Source organism: Anneissia japonica, unplaced genomic scaffold (genome assembly GCF_011630105.1).
Source record: "Anneissia japonica isolate Jap-2015-1 unplaced genomic scaffold, ASM1163010v1 scaffold288221_len503873_cov180, whole genome shotgun sequence".
NCBI lineage: Eukaryota > Metazoa > Echinodermata > Crinoidea > Comatulida > Comatulidae > Anneissia > Anneissia japonica.
In genome coordinates this window covers 380,345-395,817 of record NW_022686204.1, presented here as the reverse complement: position 1 = coordinate 395,817, position 15,473 = coordinate 380,345, and the positions used below count along the sequence as shown (strand labels likewise).

General features: G+C 35.5%; 2 protein-coding genes across 3 annotated transcripts; one reads left to right on the top strand and one right to left on the bottom strand.

Annotated features, from left to right (window-relative positions):
• The first annotated feature begins 97 nt into the window (after positions 1–97).
• On the top strand, positions 98–14,996 carry LOC117113991 (T-cell immunomodulatory protein-like). Of its 2 annotated transcripts, XM_033257503.1 has the most exons (16): positions 98–339; positions 643–730; positions 2,077–2,237; positions 3,002–3,053; positions 3,449–3,520; positions 3,713–3,987; positions 4,658–4,746; positions 6,276–6,442; positions 7,044–7,173; positions 7,362–7,470; positions 8,309–8,361; positions 9,404–9,482; positions 11,330–11,445; positions 11,589–11,674; positions 12,731–12,848; positions 13,382–14,996. In XM_033257503.1, exons 1-16 carry the CDS (start codon positions 102–104, stop codon positions 13,439–13,441), a joined length of 1,893 nt encoding a protein of 630 aa, XP_033113394.1. In that variant the 5' UTR covers positions 98–101; the 3' UTR covers positions 13,442–14,996. The 2 variants fall into 2 exon arrangements, with proteins under 2 accessions (XP_033113394.1, XP_033113403.1); XM_033257512.1 differs by lacking the exons at positions 11,330–11,445; positions 11,589–11,674; positions 12,731–12,848; positions 13,382–14,996 and adding an exon at positions 9,715–10,099.
• On the bottom strand, positions 11,707–12,460 carry LOC117114002 (histone H3-like). Its single transcript, XM_033257523.1, has 2 exons — positions 12,247–12,460; positions 11,707–12,140 (listed from the first exon to the last, which is right to left on the bottom strand). The coding sequence occupies exons 1-2, from the start codon at positions 12,377–12,379 to the stop codon at positions 11,863–11,865; spliced, it is 411 nt and encodes a 136-aa protein (XP_033113414.1). The 5' UTR covers positions 12,380–12,460; the 3' UTR covers positions 11,707–11,862.
• Positions 14,997–15,473: the final 477 nt, after the last annotated feature.

Here is a 15,473-nt window from a genome sequence, read left to right as displayed (position 1 = left end):
AAAGAAAAAAAGAAAATTACGCTCTACATATCTTATGTTTATTCATAACTTACTATGAATATTCAAAACCTACGATAGGCACTATTACTTCCGGGTAGTCAATGATCAATAACTACGTGATCGTCGGTGTGAAGATGAGGGTTAGAAAATTATATTTATGCGTTTTTGTCAATGTTCTACTAATTTTTAGAGGTGTTACTGGAGAAGTGAAAAATGGAGATTTAGAGGATTTCACCAATAGTGTATTTAAAAATAAAAATGGAATAATTGCTGCTTTTGGCGACTTCAACGCTGATCAAAACACAGACGCGTTTGTTATTCACCCTGCGGTCTCTCCAGGTGAGTATAGCACCCGGCGACATAGCGTTTTTTCCTGTAGTAGTTTTGCCTACGCCCTGACAGAAGGTATGCCTGGGCTAAGGCCTAGGCCTCAAAATTTACATTAAATAATTGTTCATTCACTATATTGTATATTTTACTGTCGTGATATTAGCTTCAAATATGGAACCGCCATTATTTATAATATTTTAATATAATATATAATTTTAAGAAATTTTATTGACATTTTTCTGGGAAGTTTTGCTATTTTTCAAAAAGATCCATTCTTTTATATAATTATTAATAATATATCTATATTTGCAGATGATATTCCAAAGATGTCTATCCTAATTTGGCATAATGTAGAACCATATCTAAAACCTCAAACAAATCTTGTTTTGAATCTCACCAGGTATGTATTATAATTATTATATTTTATTTTAATAGGCCTGGCCTCAGTGCCACTTAAATAATTTAGTGGCCTTAGTGAGACTTTATTTTTAATTTTATATTCCTTGTTTTGTGAGCCTGCCACATTAGCGTACCTACCAATGATAAACAAATTGACATTTTCGTCAGCAATTGAAATTGTTTTGCCACCTTGGAATCTCACAATTTACAGGTCTTTATTAATTCCTCAAGCATATCAGTCAAATTACTGAGTTATTGTTTCACATAAACATTCTGCTCTATGAGCATGTAATCAGACGAGGGCCAAAGGATGCCCTCTGTTGGGTGGACAATTCATATACCTGGGACGAATTTAAAAATCCGCTCCCCGAACCTTGATTGTAATATCTCGAATGCTGTGTACATATATTGTGACAAATGTAATATAGGTGAGTATTGGTGAGACCAGTACTAAACTTAGATTAAGGTTAAATAATCACAAGAAATCTGTCAGATAAGAGTAAAGGGTTTCCTGTAAGCAACCATTTTAACTCACAGGGGCACTCCATAGACAATTTACGTTTTATCATATTAGGTTGTAATTACAAATCTACAAGAGATAGACGTTGCCCCGAATTACGTTGGATCATGCGTATCGAATCACATATCAATGGACTCAACAAAGATCTAGGCTTTGCTAGTGGCTACACATTCACTAAGAATTAATCTCTTAATCACCCTAGCGGTCTCCTATTATGTAACATAAACTATTTACCTATTGTTTCACCCAGTCATTATTTTTTAATGTTGTCTCATTCACCTTGAGAAAGTCCTGAGGACAGGACGAAATATTCGTGCCAAATAAAATAATGTTCCTATAAGACGTCAACTGTGTAGTGTGACACAGGGGCGGATCCAGTGTGTAGGGGACACAGGGAGGCACATCCCCCCCCCTCGTCTTGCCACTAAATTTTTAAAATGTCAATGCATATTAATGTTATGTGCTACTCACTTATCTATTCTAAAACTGTTGTGCCCCTTCTCCGCCGTTTGAAAAATTCTGGATCCTCCAGCCCCTGTGACAAGACTATCAACAGCACAGTAGAAGCGGTTTGGCGCAGTGGGAACAGTTTGGTTTCCCAAACTCGAGGTCGGGGTTTCAATCCCTCGCTGTGCATTTCGCTTGTATCCTTGAGCAAGACACTTTATCTGCATTGCTTCTTTCCATCTGGGAGTATGAACAGGAAAAATATTTCTCATAATTTTATGACTTGAAAAAAAAAAAACATTTAATTTCATATCAAATAACCCTCAATCTCAGAAGAATTAACCTTTTTTTTTTTTATATAATTTATTATGTATTTTAAGGAGAACTGGGGAAGTTATCACAAGTGTCGTCCCTGGTGATTATGATGGCGATTCCAAAATGGACGTACTCTTAACACTGAAAAATTCAAACAGCATGTATGACAAAAACGCTTCAACAGCAGCCCTTATCTACTGGGGAAATTTAAACTCTTTTTGTCCAGGTAATGTATTTGTTAAATCTGCTGTAATATTAACACTTATTTTTAACAAAATTAAAATTGACAGAGCAACTAAAAAATTGGTAGGACATGTGCCTATTATTATGTCTAGGTAATCTTACCTGGATGGCCTCCCATGGCAAATCAACATAAAAATGCTGTATTTTATTTTTTAAGTTATGTTGTTTTGCCTTGGAACGGCTGCAGATTTCTCTGTTGTTTGCATAGCCTGACTAAAAGTGTCAGCGAAAGATTCATTCAACAAGTTTCAGATAGAGAGTGTAGATGTAGTTTAGGAAGCATCACAGCCAATGACAGGATGGAGTCCAGGATGCATGGGTGTCCATCAGTGGATGACAGGGGACCAAGTTCCTCCCCCTCCCCCATTTTTCAAAGTAATAAAAGATTGTAGCACCCAATTGTAACTGGTAACAATTGCGATATCGATTACTATTGATGAGCTTTTACACAAGATTCTGAATTGCACTTGGGTGCGATTGGGTGTCATAATTGCTACAACCAATAGCAATATGATGGTAGTGTCTGAATAGGGTATAAATGTACAGAAAAACTGCATGAATAAAACTTGGTCATTTTTAATAAAGTCTGTTAGTAGTCTATGGTGATTTCTTCCTAGTCTTTAGTGCCAATTATATATATATATAAAATAGGCTTATAGATTTTTATAATAATAATAGTAGGTTTTATGTGTAAGCATAATGAAGAAAGTCATCAAAAAAGATTCTTTTTCTTGTCAATGTTAATAGATGGTCCCACAGTTGTATCAGATTCCATGGCTGACCAACCATTGGTGATGGAGTAAGTATCTTTGCTGTTTGTTTTTACCTGAAACAATTGGCCTTTTGACTAATAACTGTTGCAGCTGTAATCAGCACATAGTTGTGTTTGAACCTATCAGGTACCAACTTTTACTCCTGGGTGGAGACAACCGTAGATAAAGTGCCATGCCCAAGGACACAAGCGAGAGTTTTGGACCTCTGACCTCAAGGTTGGGAGTCCAAGCCACAACCGATGCGCCAACCAACCGCTTCTACAACTAAGCCCCTTCCCTGGGATATTTTTGCTAAGACCCTACAAAACGCCAGTGCCAAAAACATACGCAGACATGTGCGTTTGTGGGACGACATGTTTTTGTTGGATACGCACATATTTTTTCTCCAATGAGTGTTCTGATTACATTTAAACTTTTCCAGTTATAATGCTGATATGATTGCCGATATTTTTGGAGCGAACGCTGCAGGAGAACGTACATTGTGGATTCAAAGGTATGCTATATTCTCTGTTTTTAAAACTTTTTTTGGTAATATTTTTTTTTTTCAATATTTTTATTCAATCTATGACTTAGTGAAAGTTGGTATTTTATTAAATGATCAGTTAGAATTATATTTTAATGCTGGAGGGTGCTCTCTTAATTTTTGTTTAAAAAATTAAATTACAGTGATTTTTCTTATCAACAGTTCATCAGGATCTCGCAACTTTACTGCAATGAAAGTTCTTAAAAACGATGAAAACCAAATTATAATTCCGCACTCTAATGCCTTCCTGGATTTAGACTCGGACTTCATCACAGATATCTTCCTCACAACATCATCAACCGAAAAAAAGGACGTGTTTGAAGTCTGGAAGAACGCAGCATCATCTAAATACCAACTTGATCACACATATCCCCTTCCCAAGGTCCCGGAAGGGAAAACAATTTCTGTCGTGGGGCAGTCTGCTTTCACTGATGTTGGTAAGACTGTAGTCTAATATTTATATATTTACCTAGATAAAAATGACTACTGTACTGCCATTGTGCATTTAACTAAAGCATTTTTCAATATAATATAACACTGGAGGTCCCAAATCTCCTGTGAGTTACCTGCACTCACTCAAGAAAGCAAAAATCTTCTGGCAACAAACCCATTTTCTGCAAATTCGTTATATTTATGTGTTTTCACTACTTGTAGATCATCTGTAAAAAGTAACATTTAAACTGAGAGTAAAGTGGTGTAAAAGCAGCGCTTGAATTTTTTTGGAAGCACACTGGAAACAACAAAGTTGACTTTGGCCCTCCAACTGATTATTATGCCCACCCCTGATGTAAGCCTATATTCATTTTGCTATGTCTCTTCAAAATGTAATGCACATCCTGGGGCTCCAATCTAAATATTTTTGTGATGCCGATTTCTATGCCCACCCCTGATATAGAGGTAAGAAAATTTTTATGGGACCTCTAGATGGCCAGAAATGGCACACTTAGACTTAAACTTGAATAATTCCAGCTGGGTCCTTCACCCCCACCCCCACAATTTGAATCCACCACTTTTCTTGACTCTCTACCCAGAGGTGAAATCTGCTTGTGCTTATGATAATTAAGACATCTTTTATCTTGATTCCCATATTTCTTCAATTTATCACAGATGCAGATGGAGTCTTAGAACAACTTCTACCTGTATGTTATGATGAACAGTGCCATGAAAGTGCAATATTTGTGAGAAAAAGTAAAAACGTAAGTCTTTTATCTCTTAGTTGTGTATGTAGCAGGTAATGAAATAATCAGGCATCGACTGACAGTAAATCAGTGTGAAAACTATAACAGAAAAATAGGTAGTAATCTGTAAGTAGCACAACACATACCTCCTATCTGATAGGCCTACTATTTTTGCTCTAACTCACACCTTCTTCGTTAGTCGGGTTGAATAAATGCTGGAGAAATGCTACGTAAATCTGTAACAATTCCCCTCTCATCACTCATTTGTGACAGTATTGACTCCCTCCCCCCCACTCCCAGTGTAACCCGTCAGGACATCAATGGGCAGATGGTTTGGTACGGCCTTTCAAAACCTGTGGTGCAGCAATCACGGCTGCTTTCATTTGCCTAATGCATGTTGTGTAGACTGCAAGAGTGGCTCATCAGCATCCATCTCCAGGCATCACCTCCTCACCTGCCCTTGGCTAACAATATCAGCTCAGAGTTAGATAAACTCTTTTTGGCAATATAAAATATATTATATTACATGTATTGGAAACTTAGCACAGATGTTGGCTTAATGCAGTGTTTGTCATTGGTTTGACATGTGGGCTTGATAGAGCATGACATTCATATTTTTTAATAAAATGTTTCAAAAAAAAAAGGTACAGTATTAGGAATCAGTTAATTATTTTATTAAGTCACTGTCTGCTGCAGTGAATAATTGTTTTTTTTCTAAAATCTTCAATATAGACTGTGTCTCATCAAATATGAATAGTCTTAGGCCGGTTTTACACTAAGCAAATTTAATTGCATGAATCAAAAGCGTTATTTCAAGCGCATTCACATTTCTATAGGATTTTTTCACTTCAGCGAAAGTCAGTAGTTACTACCTTTAGTACTTTTTGCGAGGCAAAAAAATGTGCAACCAATTAGAGCTCAGGAATTAAACTGACGCTTTTGATTCGCGTGAATAAATTTGCCTAGTGTAAAACCGACTGTAATAAGTAATCTTTGCATCTGTCATAATCAGCATCTATGTTGTAACTAAAAAACATAAAATGCAATGAAAAATTTAAGGGTTTCATGTAGAAGTCATGAAAACTCTAATAGCTAATGACAAGTAAGATGACAGAAAGTGATTGTTATTACCATATAATAATAATAATGATAATGATAATAAGTGGGATTTGAAAACTGTCTGATTAACTGTCAATTAAGTTTGAAAACTGTCTGATATAATGGGTAGCGCCCTCTGGCATAATATGTTGAAACGGCATGCTTGATTAGAGGAAAACACAGTTATTTTACTACACATCATCATAACTAGTTTGATAAGTTATATTACATCTTATCGACAACTAAAAAATGGTACAAGTAGTTACTAAATGAGTTGTCGAGTCTAATTCTACTGTGCTGTTTAAACGAATGATATTAAGGTGCATAAATGCTATACCCAAATCAGTTGCGAGAGTAGGGAAATACAGGTGCCCGTCAGATACATAAACGAAGCGAGCAAGGCATAAAGAAGAAGAGGTCCCTACATTGATGATGTTTTTTTTTTCTAGTGGAAAACAATAATTGAATTTAAAGATGTGCCTATCAATGATGAGGTGATGGGATTTGTGCCACCTGGGCCTGATGTGAGCACATACGCCAATGTACCAATAACATTAAGCATTGGTGACTACAATACGGATAGGTATCCAGATTTATTGATTGTCATGAGAAATCAGTAAGTATAAAATATATTTACAAGATACAAGATTCTTTTATTGTCACTGGTACATACAATACAAGTAAAATCCATCTTCCCGATGCAAAAAAAAATAGTATAAATGTTAGACATATAATATTGGTATCATTACATATGTTATTTGTTGTTAAATTGTTATGAACTTTGACCTTTTAGTTTATAGTTAGTAAACAGTTGTATCCTGTTGTACAGTGCTCATATTTATCTCATTTGATCTTGAGAATGACTTGACCTTGAGCAGGGCTTAACGTAAGCTTGTCTGAGTGTAGCCTTTATGAGGAGGTTTAGGATATGTAATTGTTTTTCATCAGGATAAAAAAAAGTTGTGTTTCACAAGATATGAACCCAGGACCCTGGGATTGTAGGGCGGCAACCATCTTAAACACCAAGTTACATCTCAACTCATATACTACACCTGATGAAGCTGGCATTGACTGCCAGCGAAACCTCGTGTCCAATAAAATTACATCTTTAAAGTTAGTCTGAGAGTGCTGCCTCTTCATTACTTGTTTAATTTATGTTAAAGATTAACACGGCTACCACTACTGTTCTCATATACTACATATTTTTATTTTTGAAGAACTAATTCACGACATGTTGTGTTGCTCAACAACAATGAAGGTGAATCCTTCTCACCTGTGGCTAGGATGGGTGCGCTTTGGACGATTACCAACCCCATCATTGCAACCTTTGTTGATCTTTCTCAAAGTGTAAGATTATTATGTTGTCAAATTGTTTTATATTATTAGTTTATTAGACAATAAAATAAAGCTACTCAGTTATCTATTCTGAAAATGCTGTCCCCCCCCCCTTTTTTTTTTTACTTTTACATGTGTACTGTGATAAAAAATTATTATTTCCAATTCATTCTAGTGTATTTATTCTTTCTTTATTCTAGACTATGTTAGATATGTTTGTTGTGAGCCAAAACAACCCAACTGCACCTCCCATGATGCATGCTGTGAAGAATAACTTTATCGTAGATGCATACTTCATTCGTGTTCAAGGTAAGATTTTAACTATGGGCATATTCGACTAGTTCATTTCGTTGAGTACGAATTTTCGTTGAGGAGTATTTTCATTTGACTGGTTCGTAAAATCGACTTCGTTGACAACGAAAATTAACGTAACCAGAATGCGTTAATCAGCGTTGAGTTATGCACGTGACCAAAAAAATATGGCCGATTGGTCAGTTTAGCAACAACATTTGCGTTAATATAATTTAGATTAAATTTCCGAAAATAAAAATTACAATATTTACCCACATTGAAGTAAAAAAATAATTGTATGCTAACAGAATTCAAAAATTGGATGAAAACCTTTTTTTTACGAAAAACCCATACTGCCACAATTTGAAGGAGCCTTGACTACGCAGCGTGTATCGCAGTAACTATGCAGCCATTTTGTTTTGAGTATTTACCAGTTTTCTATTCCAGTTTTAGTCTTCGTTAAGTAGGATTTTACCACTGCGCAGGTGGGCGTGGTTTAACGACGAACGACCAGTCAATTACGGCCAACGTAATAGATTGACACTCTCAGTCAAACTTATTAACTGACCAATCAGAACAGCGCTAGGAAAACGCGCACGTCTCGCAAATACACATGCTGTCCTACAAACGCACATGTCGCGTATGATTTGAGATTGTCATCTTGTGGGACCTTCAATATTGTGTAAAAATATTGATGAAGAAATTTAATTCTATAATGTACTCACTTGAAATTGAAATTTAATTCTATAATGTGCTCACTTGAAGTCAACAAACTTCATACAAATTAATAATTATAAATAATAAATTAAATAATTAAAAATAATAATAAATAATTATTTTCTTTGTTTTTTAATAGTATTGAGTGGCCTTTGCTTCTATAGCTGTCCTGGATTTGCTTCAGGAACTTATGTAAGTTGGTCACTGGAGAGGTTCTCCAGTATTCAGTATAAAATACTTTAGTTTTTAATATTTTCGTTTGTCAGGCTTAAAAATTGTTCAGACTTCTGGTAGACATGAGAAGACACATAATTTGTTTGATCAAGTGTTATGAAGCAAGCAATCTAATCATACAATGATGCTTGATAGTGTTATCTTTTTGCGATATGCCTAAATATGGTCATGATGCCATGACATGGGCATACAACAGTCTGTCAAACAAAATTTGATAATCTGACAGGGCTTTAGACATGTCTGACAAAGTATATTGTGTGTTTTTACATATAAACACGTGTTTAGAAGTCTTCTTTACATGCTACACATAAGCATATGACCCGAGACGTTGAAAAGGCCAGAGATTCCAAATTAAAGTTTCCTAAATGCTTGAAAATGCATTCTGGATCTGCATTTTTTCCAGGTCGTCTTCACACAAACCTTTTCAAATTAAGTACTGTAGATGGAGAATTTTTAGTAAGAAGAGGGCTACAAAGGTCGCAATTAGTATACATATATTTTATAATATACACCATTTTATCGGGTCTATTTTGAAACAGCGCCACCATCGTCTCGCAGCTTTTTACTGGGGGGGACATCCAGTAGCCTAGCCTGATTTCGTTTTCTCACACGCACACATCTTCAACAACCAAAAACACTGCATGTTTTATGCACCACTACTTTTTTTTTTGTTTTGGCATTTTGTTTTCAAAGACTAGCCAAAGGCCTCTGCAACAGCAAGTTCATACACCAGTCACAGATGAACACTGTTACTACGACTACGTAAAGCGAAATGCCTAGACATCTCTGGATGTCCCCCAGTGGTAGTTCTCAGGTTCATGGAAATTTCCATTTCAAATTTAGCAAAAATGGTGTATAGGCATTACATTTATGTGCGAGTCTCACACCAAATGCATGAGACTTGGTAGGTCTGCAATGCGCAAGTCCTGCTGGAAATTGTGGTAAAATGCAAATTAAATGATGATTAATAATCAAGTTGCGTATTTTCATATAATTGCAGCCGTATGGTGCAAATCAACCTGGACCAACAGTGCATTACGAGACAACAGGTACATCGGGGAAAAAGGAATACAGCAAAGGTAATGCAGCTTGTTAAAACTTCGTCTCAAATTCCGTCTATTTAGTTGTAATAAAAAAAGTGTATTTAGATATAGATAAATCCAGTTGGAAAAGGGCACTCTCTTTTGGCACTGCCTCTTCGCGGGACCTTCTCAGGGTCTCTTGAGTGCATTTCTCGTCTATGTTCAGTGGTGCAAAGTATTTAGAGTAGATTGCAATGAAAATAACATACTGTACGTCTTTTCATTCCAGTATTTGCTTTTGAAGCAGAATATATGCAAGAATACCCCATCAGAAGCAGGGGCGAATCCAGAGATAACACTAAACGGGGGGGGGGTCCGCTGAATTTTTGCTATCTAGACGACCTAAAATAGCCTCTCTTTTTTTTTTCTCCTTATTTTTAACTTTCCAAAAGAGGGGGAGCGAAGGGCCGGCCTGGCCCTACCTAAATCTGCCCCTGAGAGGTCCCCAGCTGCGAAAAGGGATAATAATCACTGTAAAAGAATATATATTTATAGACAGAATTCACAGTCTAGGCATTATATAGATTGAATTTTACTAGATTTGAATTGTGTTGGTTTGTTGTAACAAAACAGTATGTAATAATGTTGGTAATAAACTTCTAATCTACTGAACAGTGTACCAATTGTTTATTAAAATGTGTAGTACTGGTATGACTACATTTGGTTATAGTCATTTAAAATGTATGTGAAAATATCAAGCAGTTTACATGTGGATGAAGAACCATGCAAATACTCATCATGCAAGATCAAGAAGGACGGATGGAGTCTCCAAGAATGTACCAAAGTCTGTCTTAAAAAGACTGAAGATTTATTCCAATATTTGGAAATATTTATTGCCTTTAAATGCCATTTTGATACAATAAACGTTCTCAGATTGATATTGCTTTTAATACTTTCATCATTTTTTTATAATCTTAGTTTTTGATTGAACTTATTAGTTTCCTTGGAAAAGGTGTTTTATAAATAGTTACTAATATGCTCATAATTTGAAATAAAGATTTATTTTTATAATATTACCACTAATTGTCCGTAAGGTGTGTTTGAAGACACGCCTCTTTTCTTCTGCTTTCTCTTTAATGCCCTCTTTGGTTTTTGGTTATTTTTTAGTTGATGTTTCAGCGCATAGAGAAGTTTGATATGCGCTAATTTAAGTATACAATAATAATAAATAATTTTACAGATTCGTCTTATTCATTGTTTAGGCTGCACATGAGACAAGAATTCCCAATTGTAAACTTAACACTGAGTGGATATTCTCATTATTTATACACGCATAACCTGAACAGACATGAAATTTTGACCTTAGTCATACATTCCCAGTTTTGATGTCTTCACATGGTGTTAACCCAGGGAAGGCCTGCCAAAATTCTATCTGACCATGGTACTGTAAAGTTTTTTGACCAATATGCTAACATTTGTTCTTGCAAGTATTTTAAGTACTGTAAAATAGTATCTGGGCTTCGAAGAGGTGATAACAATGACAGCAATTATGGAAGACAGGAACAAGATCTTTAAAATATTAGCCATTAACACTATTTGCATTTAAACTGTCATATGCAGGCGTTTTATTGATTGGTTAAGTGGTACAATAATTGACCACCTGTATGTTTAGCGTCAACCTACTCCGTCTTGGCATCACTCGGGAACCTGGTTTGAACTGTTAATGGTTTATTGTACGACTGGACTTTTGTCTAGAATATAAAAATTAAAAAGTTTCCCCTTCAGTGCTCGTAACCGGATTTCACAATTTTTTTTTTATTTGTACTGTATTCATGTTACTAGAAAAGATTTCCCTGGATTTAGACCAGAAAAAGGCTTCAAAGATTCTCCAATTCTTTTGACAGGTGCTCAGCTTTCACAGTCTGCATACTACTCTCTACAACTTCCATCAGTATTTATGGGACTTGGTCAGAACCCTAATTTCGTTGACGTGGTGACCGTCGGTATACCAACCAATGATGTACGTTTGTTCCATTTTTAATTTTCATGTTATAGTAAACCTGTACTTTGAAAACGATAATGTAATGAGATAAATGTATGTAGTCTATGCGTTTACTTCCGTCTGAAAGTAACTGTTAGGATTTGTTTGGATTTGTTTTTTAGACTGTACCTAGGATAAAGGAGTGGACTTCAATTATACCAAATTCTATTCTTATAGTCATTCCAGAACCGCCGACGAACCCTTCAGCGTAAGTAGACACAACATGGATCAACATTTTTATTTCACATCAAAATTTATTTTCAAAAAAGAATTGCAAATTAGATTTAAAGTAAAATATTTATTTACAAATTAATTCTTAAGTCTTGTGGCAAAAATAACGTTGAAAAGAAATGCTACAGAATGTTGAGAGACCCACAATATTCATCACGTTATTGCTTATGCTCGTTCGCCACGTATTCTTCTGGCTAGCTGTATATCTTTTGGCATGATGGTAACTCGCTTAGCATGGATAGCACACAAGTTTGTGTCCTCAAACAAGCCGACTAGGTACGCCTCCGCAGCTTCTTGAAGCGCCAAAACCGCTGAACTTTGGAAGCGAAGATCCGTTTTGAAATCTTGAGCGATTTCTCGGATGAGACGCTGGAATGGTAGCTTACGAATCAGCAATTCGGTACTCTTCTGGTAACGTCTAATTTCACGTAGAGCAACAGTACCTTTAAAAGGAAAAATAAAATCGTAAATTTGTAGTCTACTCACGAAGAATTGTTCGCAAAAAACGCAACGGGCCGCCGTTTAAAAAACTGCCAGCATTCCATTCACCTGGTCGGTATCTGTGGGGTTTTTTAACACCTCCGGTAGCCGGCGCACTTTTTCTTGCAGCTTTCGTTGCCAGTTGCTTTCGAGGAGCTTTTCCTCCGGTGGATTTACGGGCGGTCTGTTTCGTTCGTGCCATAGCTCTTACGTCGTATACTTTGTGCTGTAATTTATTGAAGTGACTAATTAATCGTTAATGGCTAAGGAGTGAAAATCTCGCCCAGCGATGTTACTTATAGTCCCTGGTTTATTATAATTCAGCTGCGCTTGCTTTCACACCTGGCTTATTTGCATAATGTTGAAATTAAAGGAAGCAACGTGTTCATTTTTGTGGCCCGCTTACTGTTTATATAGACGGGCCAATGTGGACATTTATTGTGAACCGCTTTTGCGATGAAGTTAATTCCAGATTATTTATGTAATATATTAAACGAGCCAATTCGATTCTTCCTTTATAACGTTGATTTATTATTCCATTATTTCTTTTTAGGTGGGACGTGAAGTTACTAATAACGCCAGGCCAGTCCGTTTATTTAACTGCAGGTGCTCTGCTTGGAACGTGTCTCTTTGTCGCGTTCATCATTGGACTACTCCATCTCAAAGAAAGGGTAATTATTATTTTCATCTTAAAAATAATTGTACAGTATAAGTGTGTTTCCACGATTTACTATTTGCCAAATAAAGTGCTGAATCCTTATAATCTATGGTCATTCTCTGAGATGATGAAAATGACGATGATGATAGTGATGAATGATAACGATTATGGTGATGACGGTTGTGGTGTAATATTCAACCAATCTTTAGTCTTTTGGTCTCCATGGATCATTTTTTTTATTATTTGTAAGTTTCTCATTTAACCTCTTTCATAAGTAAATAATACTTTTAATATAATTGGTTGGTGATCTCTGCAATTTGATTGGTTATTTTCTACATAATTGGTACAACTGTATAAAAGTAAGTCAGATTGTGTACATAATTTATTTGTGAAGATGAACTAATAAATTTTAAAATATTGAATAAAATTGGCTTTTATTATCAGTTCGGTATTTGTTTCATACAGAACTTATTATTCATTCATTATTTATTTTATTACAATATTATAATCGTTTTGATGTTTTATAATTGTTATCTTTTCATCCAGAGAGAAGACGACAAGGAGAAGAGACAGGAATCACATAGATTTCATTTCGATGCTATGTAAATGGAAACGCGTTTATCGGGTTTCCCTCAGGGGTGGCGCCACGATTTACCCGACGGAGATCCGATGTCCTCAACAAGAGCAAAGTGGGCGTGGTTGGTCGTTGCTGAAAATTCTTCTAAATTGGTCCTGGGGATGAGGATGGGGAATTTTTGACAATTTTGTGGGTTTCAAATGCATATTTAATCGATTTTAAAGTCAACTAATATGTAGAAATACATATAATCCTCCCCCCCCCCCAACGAAATGTGGTATTTCTCCCCGGTGGCGTGGGGGGGGGGAGGCGGGGAAGCTCTCCCCGCCCCACTGGCGCCACCCCTGGTTTCACTTAGAGCTCAGTTCACACTATCAAATTGTATGTAATAGATTTGTGTGACGGGCATGAGATGTCATATTACACCCTGATATGGGCATACCTTTTGATAGTGTTGTAGAACTTTAGAGCTTCAGTTTGATGACGCAAGAAATATCCACTCATTTTAGCTAAAGAGTTGACCCAACTTTATTTATAGTGGAATATACCATGTTCAGTTGGTGTTTTCATGTCGAAGGGGCATAAAGGGGAGGGTATGAATTTACATTGGAAGCTTTTAAAACTCTAGAAAATGTTAAGAATAATTGGCAATGCGTTGAACTTCGAACGAATTTGTTTCTAGGACAACTGAACAAAAAGTACTCATAGATTTTTTTTTAGGTTATTATTCTGTTATATCTGTATTGTTTTATTATTTTATTACAATATTATGTTTTCGATCAAAGTTAGGCTTATGTTAAATTTTAGGTCAACGACCTCTAAATCAACAAAATTTGTTTAATCTCGACTAGACCATAGAAATATTACGTTTTTCACGAATATAAATTTGTCTAAAGAGATTACACGTTGGTGAGGAAATAAGTTATTTAATTTGGTGCAATATCGATAGGCCTATTTATAGCCTTGTCTTTCAAAACATTTCCTATATCCTTGACACACCACCCATACGGTGTCCGTTTGTTGCTTTCAGTTAACTATTATTTTTGAGTAGGCCTATTAGGAGATAGTATCTACTGAAAGTACAGTAAGCCTATTGAAAAGGGGATTTTTCTTTTCCTTTGAATTTCCAATTTCATAATGATACCACACTCTCAGATGCGGCTGTATCGGGTTTTTTTTCTTTTGTTTTTTTTTTATATAGTGGGGTTCCATAGGTATGTAATTTTTTGTTCAAAGCAAGATTTTGGTTTTGGAAACCGCAATACGTAGAATCCATTTTTTAGCTGGATTCTACATATACTGCGGTATCCAAAAATACCAAAATCTTGCCTTGAACATAAAAATCTCATGGACTTTATTATATAACTGAAAATTCTTTGTCCAGGTTATTACATTTTCTTTTGACACAACACTGTTGTATGCCCCTACAGTCATGATTACTATTTATACATAAGGGATAATAATAGTAGGTTTGTATAATAATTATATTTGGATTTAAAAAGTATAATTTTATCGTTGGTAATGAAGATTTCGGAACTTTACGAAAACGAATAAAGAAACATGAATACGTCACGTCCTATTTTTGTTATAAGAGACATATTAGTCCAGGACCAAACACAAGATCATCACAGTTTTTGTTATACTTGTATGACATGATTCCAGGTCCGACTAAAAAATAAATACCGGTAAGTTTAAATGATTCAATTCAATTTATTCGTGAAAAAACAAAAAAAACAAAAACAAAAAAAACTCACCAGGGGGAAGAGAAATACAGAAAGTACGTGAAATACATAACAAATTTATTAATTTCGAACGAATTCTCGCATTGTAAACCGTTTAAAATGTATGATGTAACCATGGAGAAAATAAAATTTTCTCCATGATGTAACCGTATCACGTTTTCGTAAGGCTGTGATAATAGGGAGATTTTGCAACCTTACCATTACGAATACGAATACATCATTGTCGTTATCGTCATTCGTGCTTAAAACATTTTTACAGTATGCTGTTATGATCTCAATATGATCCTTGATTCATGTAAAAGGCATAAGTCGCCTGCGT

Bases quoted from the DNA above. Each gene is read 5' to 3' on its own strand.
- LOC117114002 (XM_033257523.1), bottom strand. From the start codon at position 12,379: ATGGCACGAACGAAACAGACCGCCCGTAAATCCACCGGAGGAAAAGCT. The intron at 12,141-12,246 runs GTGAATGGAATG...TTCCTTTTAAAG, and splicing joins ACCCCACAGATACCGACCAG to GTACTGTTGCTCTACGTGAA.
- LOC117113991 (XM_033257503.1), top strand. From the start codon at position 102: ATGATCAATAACTACGTGATCGTCGGTGTGAAGATGAGGGTTAGAAAA. The intron at 340-642 runs GTGAGTATAGCA...CTATATTTGCAG, and splicing joins TCACCCTGCGGTCTCTCCAG to ATGATATTCCAAAGATGTCT. The intron at 8,362-9,403 runs GTAAGTTGGTCA...ATATAATTGCAG, and splicing joins GATTTGCTTCAGGAACTTAT to CCGTATGGTGCAAATCAACC.